The sequence below is a fragment of the Lepidochelys kempii genome, chromosome 5, assembly GCF_965140265.1.
Source record: "Lepidochelys kempii isolate rLepKem1 chromosome 5, rLepKem1.hap2, whole genome shotgun sequence".
Lineage (NCBI taxonomy): Eukaryota > Metazoa > Chordata > Testudines > Cheloniidae > Lepidochelys > Lepidochelys kempii.
The window spans coordinates 110,180,023-110,206,645 of NC_133260.1; the positions used below are offsets into that span (position 1 = coordinate 110,180,023).

The 26,623-nt window shown below is 40.4% G+C and overlaps 1 protein-coding gene across 2 annotated transcripts in view; it reads left to right on the top strand.

Annotated features, from left to right (window-relative positions):
- CCDC171 (coiled-coil domain containing 171) overlaps window positions 1–26,623 on the top strand; it is a 235,035-nt gene that overhangs the window by 123,422 nt on the left and 84,990 nt on the right. For both annotated transcript variants that reach the window (XM_073345441.1, XM_073345440.1), the window contains 3 exons: window positions 6,262–6,488; window positions 7,122–7,304; window positions 9,207–9,392. In XM_073345441.1, coding sequence (XP_073201542.1) covers window positions 6,262–6,488; window positions 7,122–7,304; window positions 9,207–9,392 — 596 coding nt within the window. The remainder of the gene's footprint in view (window positions 1–6,261; window positions 6,489–7,121; window positions 7,305–9,206; window positions 9,393–26,623) is intronic.

The window sequence follows — 26,623 nt, forward strand, 5'->3', positions numbered from 1 at the left end:
TGGGGCCCTTAGTACAGGGTCAGACATGAGTGTCGCTTTAAGCTTGTTAAAGGCCTTCTGACACTTTCCGGTCCACTGAACAGCATTTGGCTGTTTCTTTTTGGTTAGGTCTGTCAGTGGGGCAGCGATTTGGCTGTAGTGCGGTACAAATCGTCTGTAATAACCGGCCAAGCCTAAGAAGGATTGAACCTGTTTCTTTGACTTTGGGACAGGCCACTTTTGGATAGCATCCACTTTGGCCTGTAGGGGGCTGATAGTTCCTTGACCCACCTGGTGTCCAAGGTAAGTCACTCTGTTTAGGCCTATTTGACACTTCTTAGCCTTAACAGTTAGTCCTGCCTCCCTTATGCGCTCAAGGACTTTTTGTAGATGTTCCAGGTGGTCTGCCCAGGAATCCGAAAATATGGCCACATCGTCAAGGTAGGCGACTGCATATTCTCCTAATCCCGCTAGGAGACCATCTACAAGTCTTTGGAAAGTGGCGGGTGCATTTCGCAGCCCGAAAGGGAGTACATTAAATTCATACAGCCCGAGATGTGTGATGAAGGCTGACCTTTCCTTGGCAGATTCATCTAGCGGTACCTGCCAGTACCCCTTGGTTAAGTCCAAGGTAGAGATGAACTGGGCCCTTCCCAGTTTCTCTAATAGTTCATCTGTGCGTGGCATGGGATAGTTGTCTGGGCGAGTTACAGCATTTAGCTTACGGTAGTCCACGCAAAAACGTATTTCCCCATCTGGTTTGGGAACTAGAACCACGGGAGATGCCCATGCACTTTCAGAGGGGCGGATTACACCCATCTGTAACATATCCTGGATCTCCCGTTCTATAGCAGTTTTAGCTTGAGGAGACACCCGGTAAGGTTGGACCCTAATTGGGTGAGCATTACCTGTGTCAATGGAGTGGTATGCCCGTTCAGTCAGTCCTGGGGTGGCTGAGAACGTTGGCGCGTAGCTAGTGCACAGCTCCTGGATCTGCTGTCGCTGCATACGCCCAAGGGTCATGGAGAGGTTCACCTCTTCCACACCACCAGCACATTTCCCTTCGTAGTAGACACCTTTGGGCCACTCAGCGTCGTCTCCTCCCTGGGCTGTAAACTGACAAACCTTTAATTCTCTGGAATAAAAGGGCTTTAGAGAATTAATATGGTACACCTTAGGCTTCCGGTTGGAGGTGGGGAAAGCTATGAGATAATTAACAGCTCCCAGGCGCTCCTGGACCGTGAATGGCCCTTCCCACGATGCTTCCATTTTATGGGCCTGGAGCGCCCTTAAGACCATGACCTGGTCCCCTACTTTGAAGGAACGCTCTCTGGCATGTTTATCATACCAGGCTTTTTGCTCTTTTTGAGCATCCTGTAAGTTTTCTCTAGCAAGGGCTAAAGAGGTTCGGAGGGTGTTTTGTAGGTTGGTTACAAAGTCCAGAATGTTAGTTCCTGGAGAAGGTGTAAATCCCTCCCATTGCTGCTTCACCAACTGCAATGGCCCCTTAACCTCACGGCCATATACAAGTTCAAATGGGGAAAAGCCTAAACTGGGATGTGGTACAGCTCTGTAGGCAAAGAGCAACTGCTGCAATACTAGGTCCCAATCATTGGAGTGCTCATTTACGAATTTACGTATCATGGCCCCCAAAGTTCCATTAAACTTCTCCACCATGCCATTTGTTTGATGATGGTAAGGAGTGGCAACCAAGTGATTTACCCCATGAGCTTCCCAAAGGTTTTTCATAGTTCCTGCCAGGAAATTAGTCCCTGCATCTGTGAGGATGTCGGAGGGCCAACCTACCCTGGCAAAAATGTCTGCTAGTGCCTGGCACACACTTTTAGCCCTGGTGTTGCTTAGAGCTACTGCTTCCGGCCATCGGGTGGCAAAATCCATGAAAGTCAGTATGTACTGCTTTCCTCTGGGTGTCTTTTTCGGAAAAGGACCCAGAATATCCACAGCTACTCGCTGAAATGGAACTTCAATGATGGGGAGTGGCTGGAGAGGAGCTTTGACCTGGTCTTGGGGTTTTCCCACTCTTTGGCACACCTCACAAGACTGGACATAGGTAGAAACATCCTTGCCCATTCCCTCCCAGTGGAATGACCCCCCCAAACGGTCTTTGGTCCTGTTCACCCCAGCATGGCCACTAGGGTGATCATGGGCTAAGCTCAAGAGCTTGGCCCGGTATTTAGTTGGAACTACCAACTGTCTCTGAGGATGCCAGTCTTCCTGGTGTCCCCCAGAAAGAGTTTCCTTGTATAAAAGTCCTCTTTCTACAACAAACCTGGATCGATTAGAAGAGCTGAGAGGCGGTGGGTTGCTCCGTGCCGCCGTCCAAGCTCTCTGGAGGCTTTCATCTGCTTCCTGTTCGGTCTGGAACTGTTCCCTTGATGCTGGAGACATCAGTTCCTCATATGCAAGGCAGCATTTGACTCTTTGCAATGTTCTTATGATCCTTCATTGCTCTTTGCTCCCTGGTATTCCTATAGCCACAAATATTCTAACAGAAATTAAATATATCAGAAGTGAGGAAGCAGGACTGCAAGAAAGTAAAGAAAATTGAGGAGTAGAGACACTGTGATATACCCAAGATCAAACAGCAAATGGGCTCCAGAAAGCCAGGAACAGAACCAAGTCTCCTCACTTCCATTTCCATGCCCTGGCCACCAGATCATCCTGATATCCAGTAACTCAAATTCACATCCCAACACTGCCAATTCAAGCCTTTTGGAACAATGTTTGCACTGTATGTCAAAATGCATAGGAGCCAGTTACACAGGAGTGCATGCATTCCTGTATCTGGACAAGTGGCTGATCAATGACAGCACTTCAAAAAGGATTTCAAAGATAAGTCATATCAGCATTGAGGTGCTGAAATCACTAACTTTCTTATACTACTCAGATCCCCAAGTTGTTTTGCTGATACTAGAGTATATAGGAGTCCTGCTAGCCATTGTTTAGATGAAATCCTTGTTGTTTAAGAGTCAGACACTGTAGAATTCATGGTCAGAATAAAAGAGGCATGAGAGGCCTCAGGAAGTCATGTAGTTTTATATAGGGTTGGAATGGTTTATCTTTAGATTTACTTTAAAAGACCTTTTAAAGTGTATTTTTTCTTTTGTTTTTTTTTTAAAATACAAATTGTACTTCATTAGCACTCAGAGAAACCAATCAATGAATACAGATATTGTCTGCTGTAACATAAACTGAATTTCTGAAGCTTTGTATGAATATTTTAGTTCCTCTGTAGTATTAATCAGTTTATTCTTTCCCTTCATTCTGTTTCACTCAAAACAAAACAGAATTCTCCCTCCACCTGTCACAAGAGGAAGGTTTGTCACTTTTCATTGCCTTTTGCTTCATTTGTTTAATAAAGAATTGATTGCTCTTTGTACTGTAACTTTATTTGTGTAAGCCATTTCTTACATGCTCATCATAACATAAATTATTGCTTTTATTGTAATTCCCTGATAGTCTGTGGCCAGGTACTTAAAGTGTATATGTTCTTTTTCCACTTCTTATAGATATAGAAGGATACGGTACCTTATGGAATTACACTGTATTCTCATTTCACCTTGCAAAGCAGTCAGTAAATCACACCAACAAATTTCTGTGTTTTAGTCAAAACCATTATTCATTAAAAATTAACTAGAGGTGATTGTGATGGGTTGGACCCCTTGGAAGCCACCTGATGTGCTGAGGTACCACTGAGTCTACCTGTTCTGCTAACATGGGCCCTCCTTTAACCTGTCTTGCTGAGCCAGGCTCTTAAAACCTCCTCTAACACACACACAGGCAGGGCCACTCCCAGCTGCAGATGAGCTCCGGGAGGACTCGGCTTCAGGGACTTGCTCCAACACTCAGATGTCCACCTCCCTTGGAGTGCAGATCCAAAGATATATCATGAAATTTGCCCCTTCCCTCAATATGGAGAGAGGTGCACACTTCTTACCCCCCCCCCCACACACACCCGTTAATAATTACAGAAACTGGGTTTAATAATAAAACAATTTTTTTTAACTGTAAAAGGCAGATTTTAAGTGGTAAAAGGGATAACAAACAGAACAAAGAAGACTACTAAGCAAATGAAATCAAACACGCAAACTAAGCTAGTTTCACTAAAGAAATTGGTTACAGTTAGTATTTCTCACTCTAGATATTGTTGCAGGCAGTTTGCAAAGTTTCTGTGGTTTAGAGTTCCAGTTATATTCCTTTTCAGACTAGACCCTTGTTTCAGTCTGGACTCCCCCCGCCTTCCCTTTTGCAGTCTTTCTTCTTGGGCAGATAGGCCACGGAGAGGAGAAGTACTGTTAGCCTTCCTTCCCACCCTTAAATAGGATTTACATGAGGCAGGAATCCTTTGTGTCCCAAACTTGACCTCCCTTCCCTTACATTGGAAAGTTACAGGAAGTCTCAGGTAATGTTTTAGTATCAGGAGACAAGACCACCTGACTCTGTAGGATCACCACGTCCATGAGTCAGTGGCAGTATGAAGCGTCCACAGGAAGGCCAAGCTTTTCACAGTCTATCGTCCTCGCTGATGGGCCATCTGCCCTGTCTGGCTTTTCCATTGTTGTACCTGTAGTGTTAGCAGTGGGTGTCACCCAAAGTAGCATAGTTGAAATACAGATATATAGTTAATATTGCTAACTTCAGATACAGAAAGGTTACAGGCATACAAATTGAATAATCACATTCAGTAAATCATAACCTTTCCAATGATACCTCACATGAGCAATCTTGCATAAAGTATATTTCAGTTATGTCATATTCATATCATAAGTATATTTTTATAAAGGATATGGAATAGCACATCAGTGATGCTTTGATTTTATGCTCCCCAACCTATCAAAGTTTATCTCTATGCTAATCTTCAAAATCAAAAGTCTACATATTCTGTCTGGTGGCATACAAAATCTCTCTCTTTTTTAGTGAAACCATAATTTCAAATTGCTACAATACAAGTGACAAAATATGGTGCAATGTAGATGCATTGTCATGCAAAGAGTATTTTGATTTGATCATGTGCTATAATATTCTTTGTTCACTTATGATTGATTCTACCTGTATAATTTCGATAATGCTCTGGTACCCATTGTAAAGAATGCTCTTTAAGTCTTCATGTTCCATTTGTTTGAACCTTTTGATTTTATCCTTTTAGCGTAAAGAAGAATTCTTTGTTTTAAAGAAACTGTCTTGTTTTTTCTGCTTGCGCTTGAAAGAAAATATTTTAATTCACTACAGCAACAGGAGATCTGGTGTACTACTGAATGTAAATAAGTTCCTGCATACTTGTCGTCTTACACTGATAGTATCATAAGACAAGTAATGACAGATTAAGACCTGCCTAGCAGAGGGAAAACTAAATTACAAGACTTTTATTAAGGCATAAATAAACCTATTAACCATTATCTGGAATACCAATTAGTAGAAGGAGCACTGACAATTTTATTTATCAACATTAAACACAATTATTAATTACAGACCTGACGAATCTAGCAGTAAGCAGGACATGTTGGGTGTGCTGGGGCCTTAAGTCCATTATATGAGAAGGATGATTACCAAAATCCTGTGGGAAAATAAGTAATTGTAGCTGTAAAATTTTAATTGCCTTGGAATAAGGTAAATTATATTCTCTTGTCTCAGAATATAAATAGTATGGCATTAAGGTACCAAGCCTCACTAGTTTTAAACAGCAAATTATTTAGACAACTATGCTGGAAAAAAAGAAGAAAAACAGTTCTAAATTTGCATTTTAAATATTGCAATAAAGTGATTTACCTTCTGCTGTCAAATGTGTGAACACATACAAAGATATTTGTCATACAGTATATAGTTTGCGTCCATCAGAAACGTTTGCATTTTATTAATCCAAAGGTTGGACTATACAAGAAAAAGGACTTAAAATACAGTATTGGAGGAGAACACAGAATTATTTGGTAAAAAATTATATATTAACAAAATAATTATTTTTATTGGGTCAAATTCTGCCCTCATGTTTGTACATGTAGCTCCAGTGGTAGTCAGTAGAAGCAGCGTGTTCTAGCTGAAGGTAGAATTTGGCCCAAATTCTCTACTTGGGGAGGGCTCCTTTTGATTGGAATAGGAGCATTGGCTGAGTAAGGACTTCAGGATCAAGCCCAGTGAGTTCAGTCTTCCTCTCTTAGTTCAATGGCAACATTCCCAACAATCTTATTCAGACATATGTCCGTTTTTGTAAAATGAGAATAAGAAAGAACCTACTTTTTAAATCTGTATTTCTTTTTTTTCTTTAAGATCCAAATTCCTGGCTTTGTGGACACTTCCTCATAAGTGCCGCCAGGAATTCTTTTTCAAAACTCATGGACAAACTTAATGTATTAATGGAGACTATAGCAGTGGATTGCAGCAGGACCATCACATATGCAGAGAAGGACTCCTTGGTTCACAGACTGGCTCGTGGACTTCATAAAATAAATGCACAGGCACTAAAATCTGGACTAGGTGATAGAATACCCATTACAGTACGTATATTTCTTGCTAATTTATATATATATAAAATTCTACAGAATAATTATAGTAGAGCTTTCAAAATAGTTATGATGCTAATTTCATTTTCAGGTTGTGCTTCACAGCTGACTTTTAATTTAATCACCATTTAATTTTGTATACAAGTTAGTTTACACCTGAAAAGATTGGGCCCTGAATCAGTTACGTCTTTTAATATGGTATTAAAGAATTGCAAGGCAAGAGATTTGGTTGTATTAAGCTTGAAATAATTTTTCTCTTCTAAATTCTGTCAAAATTTAAGTTTCTTCATAAGAACATCCTGTAACCCCTTTTGAAGTTAAGATTAATGATTTTGTTCAATTTTTTTTTTCACCTTCTCTTCTTCCAGTGTACTTTGGTAATGCAAAATACATGTTGTTTTTGCAAAAACTCAGTTAAACTTCTTCTCTCCAAATATCTACTCTATGCATTTATTTAGGAATTTTTCAATGACCCACAACAGCAGGTGAAAAGGTGCTCTTTGTGTGCGTTGGTGGATGTGTGCAGAATGAAAACTTCATTTAATTTGCTTGGGTATTAAATGCTATTGATTTATTGCTAAAATAGCACATTTTATAGCACATAAAATTGTTTCCGTTTACTAACAGAAAAGCATAGCATCCTTGCAGACGCAAATATTTGAATTTACACAAAGGCTGCATACAGCAGAAGTGGAACGCCGTTCACTACGCTTAGAACTCTCAGAATTCAAACGGAATTTGAATGAGATGAAAAAAGAGGCTGACAAAGCCCAGAGCCTGCAAGAGCAATTAAATGCATTTAAGCAATCTGTAAGTATATTTAATTTAGAAAAGACTGGCTTAAAGGAAAGCCTCCTTCTACATGTTTTTGATTTGTGTTCTTTAGAAAAATAAGTATAAATCCAATTATTAACAGAATTTTCCAGAAAACTTGCCCCGTGAATGTCACCAAGCTGCAAGCCAGATGTATTAAAAGGTGACTCTTTTCCATAGGAGTTTCTCTTTATTTTGCAGAATGAGATATTGTGGGTGAATTACACTTTTGCTCTTTGACAGACCCAGTTTTTCTTTCATATGCTGAAAATGTTCTTTTCTGATTTACACACCATAAAGGACTTATATATGTTCCCTCAAATAGGGCAGTCAGGCATATTTAATAAGTACATTCATGACAATATTGCACAGCATAAACACAATATTTTAAGCTCTGTTTTACCCTTGCTCCATATTCTGACGCACCTCTTTACTGTATCTTTTGTTATGGGTCAAGTCCTGAAGCTAGTTTGTGTCAATAAGTGCAATCTTGAAAATAGTTTCTCTTGTGGATTTATGCAGATGATTTTAAACACATCCCCAGCAGCCTGTATTTGGCAAACCCTCTCTCTGTGCTTCTTCCTGGAGCCATTGGATTTACTACAGCCGTAAGGCTGCGTTGGTCACTGTACAGCTACAGTTGATAGAGATGAAAGGAAGGGACTAAAAACAGGTCCCCCTATCTTTTTAAAAAAACCCAAACTCTCTTGCACCGGATCAATGGAATTACTTCAAGGGCTGTATCCTCCATTGTCTCTTGACTGTGCAGGGAGTGGAGGTTTTTTTCAGACTGATGCGTCCTCATTGCAGATCAGAAGCTGTTCTCCATTGTATCCGTGTGACAGACCCTCCAGAGCTGTCAGGGAGTAATTCATTCTCCTCTAGGAGGTTGGAGATGCACTGGGCATCTTCACTGCCTCCCCTAACAAAATGCTGAGCTCATTTCTGTAGGGAGCGTTCAGATCAAGTCAATCTTCACCCAGGAAAAGGGACTGAACAGTCATACGAGTGCTCTGCAGCTTCTCTGGTGTGTGTAGAAACATCCTCTTTTTGGGATGTGTAGTAGCTTCCACAAATTGTGATGGATTTATTTTCTGAGGACTCATCGACACCTAACAACCATGTGCACCAGAGGGGTATGATTTCTTAGTGCACGACATGTTGGTGTGCTTAACTGGGCCGTGTGGACCCTGCTGTCGTGAACTAAAAGTTCCCTGTTGTGTGTTAGTCGTGCTGCATCAAACAGTGGAGATACAGGACACTTTGATCTGCTAACTTAATTTTCCCACATCAAGGGTCTGTCCATTGTGGTTACTGTCTCCAGCAGGTAGGACAGCTGAACAAGGGTATCTCATGTCTTCAGTTTTATTTTTAACAAGCTTTTTTCCCTTACGCTTTCTTAAATTGTCAGATTACATTGTCACTTTTTAGATTGTCAGTCAAGTGCTATCCCTCAGGAGACACTTCCTTTCTTTGTCTTCTGGAGCGCTCTGTGAGAAGCAGGTCCACACAGGAATTTGTAAGGGTTCAACAGGCTGTGTACTGAAAAGCAGAAATACTCACCTGCAAATTCCCTACTTTAGTAAACACGACTTTTTTTTTTTTTTAACAATTGAGATATGTCCTCTTGGATCTGTTTTGGAATCAAGAAAAAATTTTCAGTATACTTTGTAAATACACTACAGATTTCCTTGAGAAAATACAACAAATAAAGTAATTTAACATTAATGTTTTGCAATGATCTTCACTTTAGGAAAAAAAGGTCTCATTGGGCAGATATTGAGTATTTAAAAACTTTTTGCATTAGAAAGTTGTGTCTTAGCAAGTGGAATTCTAAAAGTGAAGTGTATAAACATTGGAGTTATTCCATGATAGAACACAATTTATTTCCTTTATCAGAAATTGATCACCCATGAGAGGTTTGAAAGTGCATGTGAAGAACTGAATAATGCATTACATCGAGAGCAGGAAGCACAAATGCTTTTGAATGAGCAGTCACAGCAGTTACAGGAGTTAAATTATAAACTGGAATTACACTCAAGTGAAGAAGCGGACAAAAACCAAACCCTAAGTGAAGCTGTAAAGGTAGGACAATATTGCTTCTAAATAGAGAACAGAAGTTGTTTCCCTCTCAAGTGCATGGGCCCACATTGGCAGCCCTCACAAGTACTCTCAGAATAATCCCATGGAAGTAAATTGGACTGTTTGCAGGAATAAGGATTTCTCTGTCCAATGAGAGTTGAGGGTGATCAGGAGATACTTATTACCTTTTACGATGAGGTCTTGTAAGGTGTAGCGTCCATTTTTAATATTGGGAGTGGCATACGTGCACTGGAAAATATCACTATTTATATGTTGTTAGGATTAGGATTTAGAAGCTGTCCCTTTCATAAGGGATAACAAGGAGGAAAGGAAATGCAGTGAACGTCAAGACTACAATTTTGTCAAAATGAAGGAGTGGAAAGGAATATGATCAGAAATCAGAATAATTAATAGATTAAAGCCAGAAAAGACCATTTTGATGATCTAATCTGATCACCTGCATATCACAAACCATAACCTTTCTCCAAATAATTCCCGCATCAAGCCCAATAGCTTGTGGTCAAACTAGATCATATTTTTTAGAATGGGATCCATTCTTGATTTAAATGTGACGGAGAATTTACCACTTCCATATATTGTATGTAGGCTAGAATGGAGCTGAACAGGTATTTTAAGGTAAGGGTGTGACGCTTAAACTTGATGTGAACTAGTAAGAGCCAGTAGAGGTATTTAGAGAAGTGTCATAATCTATAATTTTTGCAATTACATTTTGGATAAGCCAAAAGGTAGCAGATCATGGACAACTATTGTACCTTAAGGTCAGAAAGAAAGGGTTGGTTCTTCAATACATTGTGGAGAACGAAGTGGCACAATGTTGCAAATGTGAGTGGTAGGGAAAATAGGGGTGTCACTTGTAACTGAGTGATGAAATGGGAAAGGATAACAGAGCTCAGTGTTGGATATGTTAATCTTGAGCTGACAGCAGACTAGCCAGGATATTTTGCAGAGATGGTTAGGTTTTTAAAACTGATAAAAGAAGATGGGTAAGGTATTAAGATATAGATTTGAGAGTCATTGGCATAATGAGTGTGTGATTAACCATGAAATTGATCAGTGATAAGGTGAAAAGGAGGGGGCCAACAACAGAGAATTGTGAGAATCCAACAGAGCGGGGAAGAAGATGAACTGTGAAAGAAGAGAAGTCAAGAGGTTGGAAGAAAACCAAGAATATAGGCTACAAAAACCAATAGAATACAGGGCACCAACGAGAGAGTAATCAACAATATCAGAGTATTAAAGGGGTCAAGGAGGATGAAGATGGAACAGAGGGCATAAGCTTTTGGTCAGAAAGAAGTCAGTGGAGTGGAGTGGAAAGTGAAGAGGATTTATTGGATTATAGCCTGAAGTGAGTTAGAAGAAAATAAGTTAAAGGCACTTTAAATATCATATTGTAAACAAATTTCTTTACTTCTACGTTACTAAAAACACATTAGATTATTAAAGGAGAAATTGAAAATTTCAGTTGAAAAGTGGCCATTGAAAATTCCAATTTGTTTGATACTATTTACTTGGTCTGCACTTGGTCTAGACAATGAAAATTAGTGAAGTGTATTCTCTCTTCTGTTTAGTCACCTTCACTTTCAGATTTTTAGTGCTGCAGTATTTTTGTTTCAAACACAGCAGGGGTATGTTTTATACTGTTTTCACTGGATTTTTTATATATTTATATTCTCTATGAAAACCCTTCTGTTGCTCTTGGGCTTTATAAAGGCTTTAAAAAAATTGGACCAAATATAAATAGATAATGTAATTTAAAGCAGCAGTTCTAAATGGCCTAGTCAAGAGCTTAGAGGTGAAAGAGGGGAATGGAGATGGTAGTTAGGGAGAGGTATGAGGTCAAGAATGTGGGGTTTTCTTTAGAATGGTGGATGCTAGGGAAGGGGCCAAAAGAGAAGTAGTAGTTCACAGTAGGAGATAGTAACTATTATAATTTGAAGTCTTCATCAGAATTAGTTGCAAGTTGCCTTTATATACTCCTACATGTAACCAAACTTAATAGATAACTCCCTAGCTTTTTATAGTAAGAAAGCAATTAAAATGTCTCTTTCTAAGATCTGTTTGTTCACTACAATGGAGAATTTTGTTTTCTAGTCTTCAGAAATGAAGATGAACCTTTCCTTTAGAATAATGTATTATATTAGTTGGAGGATACCACTTCTTATTTTCGAGCTTGTTTTTTTTATTGAACAAAAAGTCATATAGCCCTTTCCACTGTAGTATACCTTATTGTCATAATTTTGCGGTTTACACCTCCAACAGTTGTTGGCTATTGGGATATTATGGTTTATTCTGGCTAGATTGCATAAATGTAATCCACTGGAACAGGCTGAGATTTTACCCTCTCATGATAGGGTGAAATCCAAGAATGTGGAGGAAATAGATATTTGAAAGATTGCATGCCACATTTCACATTTGTATTAATAGTTCACTTGTCTTTTGAGAAACTATGCAGAAAATAGAATGGACAACATCCTCAAATCTGACAGTGTTGATATTTTCTTTGGTTTCTTTGGCCCAAGGACAACTACAGCGCTCAAAACTCATCCATTGATAACTTTTTTGAAGGGAATACGGCCAACTAGGTGCCCAGCCTTGACTATTTAGTCCTTTTTAGTTTTGGCTACTGAGATTATTTTAGAACCACTGAAGGAAGAGAATTTTTTAAAAATCAACAAAGTAGTGGGGTAGCATACATGTTAATGTTCACCAGTCTTTTCTTAACCTCTGGCTTTGTTTGAATCTATAAAATATTATATTTTATTTACAAATCATCCTCTACTCTACCCCTTGCTCTTTTCTTTCCTATTGCTTTCACTCCTCTTCAGATTATTGTTCTGAAAGTCAATAAAACAATCCAAATAATAACTGCAAATTTAAATATTTCTTGGATTTGGGGAGTAAGAATTTTTCATGCAGGATGATACAGGACTATTGCGGTAACAAGTGATAGAAATATTTTGTATTAAGAACTCATGTTACTTTTCAGATTTTTAAAAATTATATAACTATTTTGTTTATCACAAGTTTTTTTTGCTAGTTGCCTGAATCCTACATCTATTCAGGATTAATGTCAAAGGCAGAAAAATAATTTGCACTTGTGTCCCACATATTTTAACTAGCAGGTAGTCTCTTCTTCAGCTGTTTAGATTCAGACAATGCCTTTTTTGTGAGCTGCAAGATCATTCTTTTCATTAAAGATATATAACTGAAGAATCATGTCCCGTCACACACTCTAAATCATTTATAAATGAACCCAACACAAAAGCATGTACAAAATTAGAGAGTAGCACATTGTATAAAAAGTGAGCTGTAGCTCACGAAAGCTTATGCTCAAATAAATTTGTTAAGGTGCCACAAGTCCTCCTTTTCTTTTTACGTTTTAAGATGAATTTTTAACTGAATTTGACAAAGGAATGATCTTGATGAAATTTTAACAACTGAAGCTAAAATAGTACACATTGAAATCTTTTTAAAAAACATGATTACCTTAAAATATCAATTTGTCATAATTTTTTAACAAAAAGAATAAAACGAAGAAATTGTTCAGCAATTTGAAATTTGATTCCCTGGTTTGAAATTTATACACACTTCAGTAGTAATCAGTAAGGAGATATCTCAGCTTTCACCTACTTTCATAAAGTAGGTTTATTAAAGAGGTGTTGCTTAATTTCTTAGCCTTATCAATTTAGATTTTAATCCCATATATTTTTATCTTCTTAATGGCATTTACCACTGAGACACACATGGTAGCCAATTACATTTCAAGGTCAGATAGGACTAAGCAACAATTCTAATGAAACAAGTGGTGTAAGATTAGGTAAGTTACTAGCTCTGATCCCAACTGTCTGTGTAAGAAAAGAAAGAGCTTTTGTGCTTGCTAACCAGGTATCCAAAGCACAAAGTAAAGAATTTTACTTATGCTAAAACCATGTGTTCATTCCAAACAGTAAAATCCTCATTTTACCTACCTACAGGCACTATATATATATATCCAATTCATTTTAGAGATGCATGTTAATACTATAAAATATAATTAAAGAATTTTACTACACAGTAATTTATGAAAGGATTCCTTGTAAATTGATAATGAACAGGGCAATATCTTGCATACATCTTTTGTTCTGAGTATGCCATGTTGTGTCCTGTAACTTATTACTGACCTGGTCCAAAAGCATTAAACAATATTTGAAGGGGAATAACTTTTGGGGCTAGATTCTGATCTCATTTACACTGTCATTAACACTGAGTGGCTCTGTTGAGTTCAGTGAAGTTACTCTTGATTTATAGCTGTGCGAGAGCAGAGTTCAGTCCTGGAGTTTTGAGAATGTATTTACTGTAGCAGTCCCTTCTAGATCGGAGTTGAGATGAGCCGTTCGGTTTTTTAGATAGCCATAACTATACCCTCCTTTTAAAAAGTGTAGTGTTCTTTAACTAAATTGAAACATATAGAGCTGAATTTACATCTGCTGGAGAGGAAATTGCAGGTACCTTGTGCCATTGGAATTGTACCCGTTCCCTGTCAGGCTCTCTGCTGCTGGAGTCCTTTAGTGGTACACACCTTACAGTGAACCTTTGTTGCTTAGGTTGGATGGTTTTGTTGTTTTGTACTAATAGTGTAAATGTTTTAATTAGAAAATTATTTTAATTATTTGTTTTATGTTATTTGCATTGTTGCACGGACTTTGAGAATGCCAAGTCGTTTTGATACATGGCAAAGGCAGTTTCTGTAGATGATAGTGTTTTAACTTTTACAGAGGGGAAAAAAAAAGTCACCCATCATATTCAATGGGAGACTTTGTATACGACAGCCTCCTCAAAGAGAATCACTAAGGATACACTCACTATAAAAACAGAAAATTAATTTTTTGAGTTTTTGTTTTTTAATCACTTCCCATGAGCTTTGTTACTGGAGTGACAGTCAAGCATTAGGATGTTCTCTGGGATGCAGTTGATTCCCAGTAACTTGTATGTCACATCAGCAAGAAGGGGCAGTTAAAAGCTGTTCATTAAAGAATGTAATGTAGCTGATTATTCATTAGTGTACAACTTAACAGGAAACTGTATTAATCAAATTTAGCATGTTAAAGAGAGAGTGTGTTCCCTTCTGAATTGGTTGGAGAGTAAAATTCATAATTCATTAATTAGTTAAATGTTTTAGTTGTTTAAAAGTTTCTATATATTGTATGTTTTCAGCACCTAAATAATTTATAAAGTAGCTAAGAATAGATTTTAAATTAGGTTGCCACCTGTCCTATTCTCAGTAGGGAAAGTCATGGATTTTTTTTCCCCCATGCCATAATGAGCCACATGTTAGACACTCTGTCCTGTATTTAAATTCTTCATTATTATCATTACCTTTGTTCACCAGTAAAATAAGGCAGGTAAATTATAGAAAAAGCACGTGGTACCTCCACTGATCCTCCTCTTTCCCCCTCATCCAGTCTCGACAACAGACTATTTTCTAGATGGTCTTGCTTCGAAAGCTTATGTGAGCCAAAGACCCACCCCCTAGTCTTGCCCTTCTGCCTCAGCCCATCCACGTCCCTGCATCATAGAACACCCTCTGTGGGATCCACAGGAAGAGAGGGCTGCTGCCACAGAGGCAGATGACCTCCCTTCCATGTGGCAGGGATATCCATACATTTTACACGGTTCTGTGGGGCCACACACCTTCCTCCTTGAATATTTGTGATAGGAAGTAGATTGCATTCCACCTCTTCATCTTTGTTTGCCATTGTAGCGGTATCAACACAGTGTCTCTCAAAACATGAATGTGAGTCAATTAAAAAATGTAATTTAAATGTAAGTTTCAACTTTCATCTTTGAACTGTTATAGGCTGTCCATAAAATATTCATTGTTACTAATGTTTTAGAAAATTACAAACACATACAAACAATAACGTTTGTCTTTTCAAGAATTGTAGTTATACAGTATATAGTAACTCTATTCAGCATCTGTAAAAACAACTGTTAATTATATTATACTGCCTCAACTAAGAATAGGGGTTTCTGTCAAAAAAGGAAGAAAAAAAAGGTGGGGGGCAAGAAGTAACGGATTAAGAGCTCAATTGTGCATAGTGCTGAGCATTCTGGCCCCATCCAGCAAAGTACTTCACGTACACACTTAACTTCAAGCATACGCATAATCTTACTACTCACATCCATAAATGTGCTTAAATCCTTTGGTGGATTGGGGTTGAACTCTCAGCACCTTGAAGGATTGAACCCGAAAGAAGGCTGGCTACGAAGAGAGGTATTCCATGAAAGTGCCTAGGAAGGCTGGGGCATGTTTGCAAAGAACAGCTGCATGAGAGTCAATAGTTTAGGCTGCAATTTTAGCTCTGAGTAGCTGAGTAAAAGGTCAGAACTCTATTGCACTTCTTATTACATCAGTTAATGATTGGCACATGCATATAAAGCATTCTGATTTTATCATCGTTAAAATAGGGTGATATTACTTATCTACTTCACAGAATGCTTGGGCGTTTTTGTTCACTGCACTCTACTGTTAAATAAATAAATATGTTGACTTTGAATATAAAGATTAAATAAAAACAGAATTTGAAAGAATAACACTTTAACAAATAGATGACATGAAAACAATTAGTGTTTTATAGTCTTTTTTTAAAAAGTACAAAAATCACATTGGATGCTTGCTTAATCTTCTGCTTCTAGGATCTTAAAAAAATAAAAAACTGGAACTGAAGGCTCAATGGTATTATTGCTACATTGTAATTATACTAATAAACACCTCTATCCATGACCTTGGAATTTATAGTGCAGTGGGAAAGATTTATTGACATGTACTTTGGAAGAAAAATGGGATTATTGCATAAGTATAATGCCTAGTTGTTTAGCACATGTACTTGCATACCATTTATCCCAGTTAGTTTAAAGCTTTAGACGATCTTTAAGTTTTCATTCAAAAATACAGGAAGGCTTTTTGTTAAATCCAGAGTCCTGAGAGATCTTTGTTGTAGTATTGAATTAACTACAAAGTAACCATGTTACTACCTTGAGATGTGCAGAGGGAATCAATAGACCTATAAAACTGCATATGATTTTTTTTTTAATGTTCTAAACCCCATTTTTTCTAGTAGCTTGAATATCAATGCATAGGACTTTTCTGGTACTCCTGATATACAAGTCCCTTATTCTTAGTCTTTTTTTTTTTTTTTAACCTAAGGAATGCTACTTGTAGGACGTATCCTGAGGGTGTCTTTATTTTTCACCTTAATCAACTTTTCCCATGATCTCCCTTTCCTTTTATGTGAAGTTTAAGGATATAAAGATTCTTTTTTTATCTTATGGTTGTGAAACCCATAGATAAACCGATGCTGAAATGGCTGTTCTAGTGGAATTTGTAATTCATATCTCATTGGCATGAAGTAAGAGAGAAATTCCATCCTACCTCCATTTGACCTTGCTCAACTAAGCAAATGTTTGCATCTGTGACCAGCTTTGTTTGTGGTTTTCCAATAACTTTTCTTTCTTGCAGATAATTTCTTGACTGTTTTTCTACTTGATGTTAGTTGTTTTCAAGGGTATCGTATTTCAAACTTGTACCAATCCCAGCCTACAGAAACTATGTCAGGATTTTTACCATTAAATAATATGGTCATACACAGGATAACCAATGGAAAAGAGAAATTTCAATTTCCCAAGGACAGGTTGTATGAGGAACACTTCCTGATAAGTCTTATGATAAAATGGCTTAAGTCTGTCTGTCTAATTTTGACAGCAAGATTGCCCTGTGTTTGGGGGTATTAGACGTACACAGACAAGAACTCGTTTTTTAAAAATTGCCTGCCAAAACATCTGTTTTAACTTGCATCCACGCATAAAGTAGTACCTATAATCCATGTATCAGAAAAATGTTATGTTTGGGATTCTGAAGCTCTAAGATCTCTAGAAGTTATATTTGTAAATCATATATTTTCACTGAGAATCGTGAGCACTCATACGCTTGCCAAAATAAATTATACAACTATGTAGCTAGCTATGCTGAAAGTTTTTATCTTCATGTTGGATCATTGGTGGTATCACTGGTTTTATGGCCTCACCAAAGTCTGTTGAATGTAGTATATCACTTGTTGTTGCTATAGTTGAGTTAGCATCATTGGGGTAAAAAAGCCGATAAAATCCCAATGTACTTAGTGCCGATTTATCTTGCCCTACTAGGAGAAACGTATTTACTCACTAATCTCATTTTACACCTTAGGTCTAACAGCTGCAGTGATTCATTGCTTTCAGTGATTTTAACATGTCTGCTTCAGGACCAAGTAGTGCCATGACCAGAACATGTGCTTGCCAAACTCTGTGTTGGCATTTGGTATGCCACAAAGCACATCCAGAGGGAAGGGAGATGCTTAGTCAATATGCCTTTATAGCCTTTTGATCTCCCTGTAGAATGCTGGCATGTAATGCAGCTCTGAAAATTCTTCTGTAGGATGAGTTAGACATTCATTGCTTCTTAGACTAGTTAAATTTTGTTTCACTGTGTTTGCACCTTGTGCCGAAAAGATTACACTGTCCAGTCTTAATTTAATATAAGGAATAGTATTAACCTGCATAGAAGCGGAGTGGCTGAAACTTTAAAGTACAAAACATATTTATCAAATTATTCTTTTATTTGCTTTAAAGAGAGTAAAAGAGGGAATAAAAATATGTATGCATATCCCCCCCCCCCGGAGATATTTAATGCGGCAAGATGTGGTTGGCAAAGTATTAAACTAAAATATGAATGCACTAAACAGAATTTTGGGCAGACTTTGGAAGCAAATGTACCTGAATACAAGTTTTATATTTGGTCAGCACTATTCTCTGTAAGTAGGAGAACTCAGTGTTAGAATGTAGAGAGTAAACCAGTAAAACAACCTAAGCCCAGGGCCAGTGCAATCACTAGGAGAACTAGGCGGTCGCCTAGGGTGCCAAGTGGTTGGGGGTGGCGGTGGAGCGGAGGTGAGCTGGGGCAGGGGGACGTGGGGAGGGCCGCCTGCAGCAAGTAACAGGGGGCAGCGCACAGGGGAGCTGCTCCCCGCCCCAGCTCACCTCTGCTCCGCCTCCTCCCCTGAGCACCGCCCTGCTCTGCTTCTCTCCCTCCCAGGCTTGCGCGCCAAACAGCTGATTGGCGCCACAAGCCTGAGAGGCGGGAGAAGCGGCGGCGTGCTCGGGAAGGAGGCGGAGCAGAGGTAAGCTGGGGTGGGGAGCTGCCGCACGTGGCTCCCTGGGCAGAGGGGAGGGAGGGGGCAGTGGGGAGCTGCTGCGGGGGGGGGGGGGGGCCTGGCCTGAAGAGGGGCACCTCAGGGTGGAGGAGGTCGGCGGGGAGCTGCTGCAGGGTTCCTGGGGAGGGCAGGGGGTGGGCGCAAGGTGGAAGTTTCACCTAGGGCACAAAACATCCTTGCACCGGCCCTGCCTAAGCCTGCTTTAATACAGAGTAAGATTCAGAAGATTCCTCATGTTCTGTATTCAATAAAATTGATAAACTGATAAAGGTAATATTGAAGCAGGGTGGAAAGTCTGGGACAGATACTCCACTCATGTGAACTGACATAGCTGGATCTGTCCTTGACTTCAACTGGCTTCTCATATTACAGTGTGTCACTGTTCAGCAAGATGGCTGCCAGGAAGAGGCTCAGAAATGGCAAATCAAACATGACAGCTGTATATTTTTACACTAAAAATCAATGGAATTCAATAGTAGCATTATTTAAAGTTCCATTTTAAACATACTGTTCAGTAGTAAATTGACATACAGTAAAAACTTTGTTATCTGGCATGTTGGGGGAAATGGGGGGTGCCAGTTAATCAAATATTCTGGTTAAGGAAGAGTTATACTTACCAATGGAATACCAATGTTCAGAGAATTAGACTACGATAAAATGAATAAAGTATGAAATAGTATACAGGTACTCACTAATGCAGTAATAGTACTGCACTGCAGAGTGATTGGTTTCTTGAAGCACTGAGGTGTATACAGGTAAAGTTTTCTATACAGTGGGTTATCTTATGACACTACATACAGCTTTTACTATATTATTTAGGAGACAGATTCAATCTATTTAACACAAGAATGCTAACACGCATACAAAGTTGGAATTAAATCTTCATTATTTCATTACTTCATTATTAGTGAGGACTTTATCAACCTTGACAGTTCTGAACCAGTGACTTGAAGGTGAAAAGACTCTATGCCAGAGGTGGGCAGACTACAGTCCGCGGGCCACTTCCGGCCCACGGGACCGTCCTGCCCAGCCCCTGAGCTCCTGGCTGCGGGCTCCCGGTCCCTCCCCTGATGTCCCCCCACCCCGCAGCCTCAGTGCTATGTGCCTCCAGCACTCTGGCTCGCCGCTGCTGCCGGGCAGTGCGGGTGGTGTTGCTGGCTCTGGCATGGTAAGGGGGTGGGGGGTCCCGAGGGGCAGACAAGGAGCAGGGGGTGGTTGGATGGGGCAAAGGTTCGGGGCAGGGGGGGGGGGGGCTGGATACGGCATGGGAGTCCCGGGGGGCCTGTCAGGGGGCTGGGGTGTGGATATGGGTCGGGGCAGTCAGGGGACAAGGAGCAGTGGGGGTTGGATGGGTCGTGCATTCTTGGGGAGGCAGTCGGGACAGGGAGTGGTTGGATGGGGCAGAGGTTTTGTGGGGGGCGGTCAGGGGATGGGGAACAGGCAGAGTTGGATAAGCATGGGAGTCCCAGGGGGTCTATCAGGGGTCGGGGGTGTGGATGGGGGTCGGGGCAGTCAGGGGACAGGGAGAAGGGGGGGTTAGATGGGTCGGAGATTCTGAGGAGGGCAGTCAGGGGGAGGGAAGTGCGAGGGGGCAGATAGGGGGCAGGGGCCAGGCTGTTCGGGAAGGCACAGCCTTCCCTACCCCGCCCTCCATATAGTTTTGCAACCCCGATGTGGTCCTCGGGCCAAAAAGTTTGCCCACTCCTGCTCTCTGCAATAGCCGCCTTGTTCTAATACTGATTCCCTAAACATCCAATATTCTATTTTCGAGCCCAATTCTATTCCCATTGAAATATATGGCAAACTCTCACTGACTTCAAGTGAAAGAAGGATCAGACCCTTATTCAGTATTCCTTTTAAAGTAGTGATAGGATTAAAATTGTTGCTTTTTCCACTTCGTGTTTCAAAATAATTAGTAGAATTTATTTGGTATTTTTCTTTTGTGCTGGATTATCCCTATTCCCCTGCCCGAAACTCAGAATTACTGGAATGAGCCATCATATCTCAGAAGTATCCCAGCCAAATCAACAAGTGACTCAAGTGTTGGTCTGTCCTGTGACTTGGAGATGTCACTGATAATGCTAGAACAGTCCAATGAAATCCTTTTGATTAATTTATCTTCCAGGGAAGGAGAATATCATCAAATAGTTTGCACCCCATTTAAATCAAATTTATCAAATGTTAGAATAAACCGTGAGAGATGGATTAGTGGGAAGAGAATAGGTGAAGTGGTCAAAGGTGAATGAGAACTAAACCGATAATATAGCTATGTCATTTTTCATATTATTCCAGTAGTTTGTGTGTATTTACACATGTACGTTCACAGTGATTGCTCCTAAAAACTTCCTAATTTTGCTTTGACTAGTTTATATTACTGTGATATTATCTCTAATTAGTATTTAATATTCCTCAAGTTTTCCCTATGTTATGAATACTATCCTAATGTTATCTACTTACCAAAGACAGATAGCTTTTAGGGTACTGTGGATGTGTGTATTTTACACACTATGTATGTAATAATAAAATGATTTCTCAGAACAATTTCTTGACATACTGCTCACTCATTTATAACTGTGTAGGGCTGGAGTCTCACTCAATAAGGCTATTCTTGACAGTCAAAAAGGGCATGTTCTTCAATTGAGTTAGCTCAACATGATTGAAAAACCCTTTTTAGTGCTACAATACTGCTAGTTAACTTGCTCTTAAACATGTTAGCCTCTGTCTTAACGAACATTTAGAATGTTTTTCTGTCATGTAAAGCTAACTCATTTGAGCTTAAACCAATTTTTGCTCATTAAAACAGGGCCATAGTGCAGACATTTTGCTGTTACTTTAATCAGATTAGATTTCCTGCTGGGAAGTATGTTAAGACCTAGGAAATGAAGTTCACTTTTGAAATGTAGAAGAGGAAGGACCAAGTAGACTAGACCATCCCTGACAGATGTTTGTCTAATTGGTTCATAAAAACCTCCAATGATGGGGATTCCACAACCTCTCTTGGTAATCTGTTCCAGTCCTTACCTATTCTTATAGTTAGAAAGTGTTTCCTCATATCTAACCTAAATCTCCCTTGCTTCAGATTAAGCTGGTTACTTCTTGTACTTGGCCCGACATGGAGAACAAACTGATCACCGTCCTCTTTATAAAATCCCTTAACATATTTGAAGAGTGTTATTAGGTCTTCTCTGAGTATTCTTTTCTCAAAACTATGCATGCCTAGTTTTTTTAACCTTTCATCATAGGTTACATTTGCTAAACCGTCTATCATTTTTGTTGCTCTCCTTTGGACTCTCCAATTTGTCCACATCTTTCTTAAAGAGTGGCATCCAGAACTGGATATAATACTCTAGCTGAGGCCTCACCAGTACTGAATAGTGTAGAACAACTACCTCCTGTGTTTTACATATGACACAGCAACTAATACACCCCAGAATGATGCAATTCTCTTTTCTTTTTGGAGTGCTTGCTCATGTCCATTCCATGCTAGGTGTGTGCATGCCATGTGCATAGTTGCCAGAGATTTTCCCCTCAGTGATATCTGTAGGACTGACTCTAGTGTCCTCTTGTATGCACTGGTACAAGGAGTGCTGCCAGTCCCGCTCCCTCTTCTTTTCTTCTTACAGCCCATGACGGTTGCCTGGAACAATCCTCCTTGCTCTTGCAAGGCTTCTTTCCCAGTTTGGACATTTCTGTCATATATTGTATAGTTATTGTAGTTAATGTGTATAATTCTTAATGTTAGTGTATATAGTAGTGTAAATAGGTATCCCTGTCATGGAGTGACTTGCACCCCAGGGGCTGGGCATGCCTCAGTCTCTGGGCTTCAAGCTATGTACCTCCTGCAGAAAGCCAATGCCAGTGAGTGACCTTCACTCTAGCTGTATCAGTGCCTCAGGGAAACTCACATTAAAGAGACATGCCAGATATGCAGCGCTTCAGACCGCGCACTCAAAAGGAGAGGGACATTCATCTGGAGGCCTTTCTCATGGAGGCAGCCCTCAGACCAGTCTCAATGCTGAGCGCTTTGGCTTCCATCCGAAGTGTTCCACCGGTACCATGCTCTGCTCAACGCTGTTCTCCATCCCTGGTGCCAAGGAGGAAGCATATGGCAGTCTCCTCCTTCTGTGCCCCCACCTCAAGAGGGCAGAAAAGAAGTACTATGTCCCAGCCAGTGGGTTTGAGTACCTTTACTCATACCCTCCCATGGGGGTCCCTGATAGAGTTGACACCAAATGAACAGGACCGACAGGGGCAGTTGAATGTTACCCCCAAAAATAAAGAGACCAGGAGACTGGACCTATTCAGAAACAAGGTTTATTCAACAGGCAGCCTCCAGTTGTGTCTCCAATCAGCATACCGTGCTGGGAAAGTATGATTTTAACCTGTGGGATTCATTGTCTAAATTCAAGGATTCCCTACTGCAGGAGTCGAGGCAGGAATTCACGGCCATCCTAGAGGAGGGCAAGGGGTTGGCCATGACCTCCCTCCAGGCAGCCCTGGGTATGGCTGACTCAGCAGCCAGGACTATGGCACCAGCGGTCACCATGAGGCGCTGTGCGTGGCTCCAATAATCGGGCCTCCCTCACAAAGTGCAGCAGTCCATCCAGGACCTCTCCTTCGAGGGTACCTTCTCCAAGCTTCATGGCCTCAAGGACTCAAGGGCCACCCTTCACTCCACTCCTCGGGCCTGCCTCCAGGAAGCATTTTAGGCCCCAGCAGCCTCCCAGGTTCACTGCGCCTCCCAGGCAGGATCCCTACAAGAGAAAGGGGAAGGGTTATAAGCGATGCCAACCCATACCTTCTACCTCAGCCTCCCAGTTGGGCTCACCTAGATATCCTGGCAGGGCCAGGCAGGCCTTTTGAGGGTATGCTTGAGGACGGTATGTCAGTCTTGATGCCAGATCCGCACCTTTTGTTTTGGACCGCCTGTTGCCTTTAGCCCAGCATGGCCATATATAACATCGGACTGGTGGGTACTCAGCACCTTAACAGTCAGTTACACCCTCCAATTTTCATCCACCCTTTGCTCTCACCACTGACCACATTCATCTTCAGGGACCCTTCTCACAAGCAGCTTCTCATCCAGGAGGTGCAAGCCTTCCTCTGGATGGGGGCCATAGAGGAGGTTCCTTGAGACTTGAGAGGGAATGGATTTTGCTCTCAATATTTCCTAATCCTGAAGGCCAAGGAGGGGTCCAAGGCCCATCCTGGATCTGCATCGCCTAAACAAATATCTATAGAAACTGAGGTTCTGCATGGTCTCCCTGGCCTCCATTATTTCTTTCCCAGATCCAGGAGACTGGTATGCTGCCCTCAATAAGGACACTTATTTCCACATCTCCATCATCCATGATCTCACGGGATTTCTTAGGTTTGTGGTGGGTCAATGCCACTACCAATTCACTGCACTTCCCTTCAGCCTGTCAGCAGTCCCACAGACTGATCAAATGTTGCTTGAAGGCTCAGGTCCAGCACAGCACTGGTACAGTAAGGGCCACCTTTCAGGCACTAGGTCTGTTGATAAACTTGCAGAAGTCAACTCTGGTCCAGGTTCAGAGGATAGAGTTCATTGGGGCAGTGCTCGACTCAACTCAGGCCAACGCCTACCTACTGGAGACCAGATTCTGAGCTATGTCAGATCTGATCTCCAGGATCAAGACCATCCACTAACAACTGCTCCGGTCTGCTTCAAACTGTTGGGTCATATGGCGCATGTACCTACATAGGGCTGTATGCAAGGCTACGTCTCGGACCTCTACAGGTGTGGCTGGCGTCAGTCTACTCCCCAAGCAGACACCATTTGGACTAGACACTCAAGATTCCACCTCAGGTCCTCGCTTCACTGACCTGGTGGAGAGACCCAGGATCTGTAATGAAAGAGGTACCCTTTGCTGCCCCTCATCCGTTGGTAACTGTAGTCTTGGATGCATCAGATCTGGGGTGGGGAGCCCCCTTCAACAGACTCAGGGCCTCTGGTCCCAGGAAGAACTCTCCTTGCATATAACTCAGGAAACTCAGGACAGTATGCTTGGCTTGCCAGGTGTTCCTTCCCCAGTTCTCAGGCAAACTGGTGGACAAAATTGCATCAGTGTTTTACATCAACAAGCAGGAAGGGCTCAATCTTCAGTCCTATGCCAGCAGGCCCTGGCTATTAGCTATTCTGGGCCTCTCTCACACTCTCTTGTTGGAGCTCCTGTTGTTTGTATGAATAATTAAATATTGATTGGGCCAGAGAGCAAAAGAGTGAGTGACTCTATAGCCTAGTGGTTAAGCCACTTACTCTGAGGTTGAATAAAGTTCTTTCCCACATGTAGGATAGCAGAGTTAAACTTTGATTTCTGTTCACAACTTCTTATAAAAAGTTTCCTAACTACAAAGAACCTAAGCTGTGTAGGAACAAAATTATGCACGGATCTTCTAACTCAGTGTACGTGCTGCCCAAGAGATTTTTCTCCTATGCAATTACTTAGTTTGCTGTTTCCTCCAGCAAATTGCTGTTCATGCTCCTCTTACGGGGAAAAACAGCTAGATTCAAGTACCTTCCTCTGCGGAATCTGATGGAAACTCTCAGTTTATGTATGAGATTTTTGGTGGTCTACAGATGAATGAACATGATTGTGTGGTGAATGAGCATAAGAATACCTAAACATCTAAACTAATTAGATCAAATGACTGCTTATTAAATGTAAACAAAATGGAGTTCAGTTTTTAAAAGTTGGTTTGTTCCTTTGTTCTTGAAACTGAAAACTCAGCATCTTTGTAAAACTATGTGCAGGCATAGTGGTGGTTTTTTTTTTTTAATCTTTCTTTCTTTTTATCATATTTAGCCTTCACTTTCTAAAAATTGAAATCGTCCACAGCAACATTTCAAGATAAATGCACTATCAGTCTTGGAAATTTTCTTTTTTTTGTAAACATTAAGACCCAGGGAACAAAATAAGGGCTATAGTGTGGATTAAGTGAAATATATCAAGGCTGTGCTTTTCTGATAACTGAACCTGAAGTGACCTTTCTCAGACACAATTACAGAGCTGTATGTTTTTCCTTTAATTTCATCAGGGGTTTAATTAGTATACAAATAAAACTTCCCTTATCTTCCTTTCTACCTAATTGGCTTGTCTTAGCTTATATATGAAATATGTGAAAGTGGGCTGTAATTAGGGTGACCGTGTTAACCTTTTTTTCTCAAATGTACTGTTGCCTAAAGGCCTCAAGGCCTAGAAACAGTGCTTGGATTATTGCTTTGCAATCACTATGGCTGTCCCATAGGTTTTCTCATGAGCAGAAGGGCTTTGGGTGCTGCAGGTTCCCACTGCTTAACGGGATCTTCATTCTTCTCCCCACTAAATGTTTATTGATTATCTCACTGTTCCACACTCAGCCTCCAACAACTTAATATCAGGTGACAGTCAGGAGAGTTCTCCAAGTAATTAGAGTTGAGCATTGGGGGAACAATTAGGAGCAGAGTTATTAAACTTGATTTATCCTATTCTCTCCTGAACAGTTTCTCGGATATCTGAACATCACACTTTCACAATCTACCCTGGTTGAGAAATTAGTGGCTCACCTGCTGCTTATCATTGTTGCCTTGCTGCCTTGAGGCACACCCTCTAGGTTTCAGTCACTCAGCTGAAAATATTAGAGTCCATAAAGTTTATCAAGGGTTTTAATTAGATCAATCTGAAGAAAGGGGAAAAAAGGCTTAGCAGCTCTTCCTTTAAAGCAGTATAAACGGTGTTCAAACAATTTAAAAGGTTTGACTTTAATCCACAATGGCAAGGAATTTCAAGCATAAGGCTGAAACTTTTGTCTTTAAATCACCCATTGTGCCTAAGCATGGGAGCTTTTGTGGCAAATACAATTGGTGAATGTTTGAAGGCCTCTGCAGATTGTTCCCCAACTGTTTAAAATAATAAAGCAACCGAGCGTTAAGAGCTTTCACTTTGCCATGTTTATTTGCACATTGTCACCTGTTAGTAAAGGTTGTAC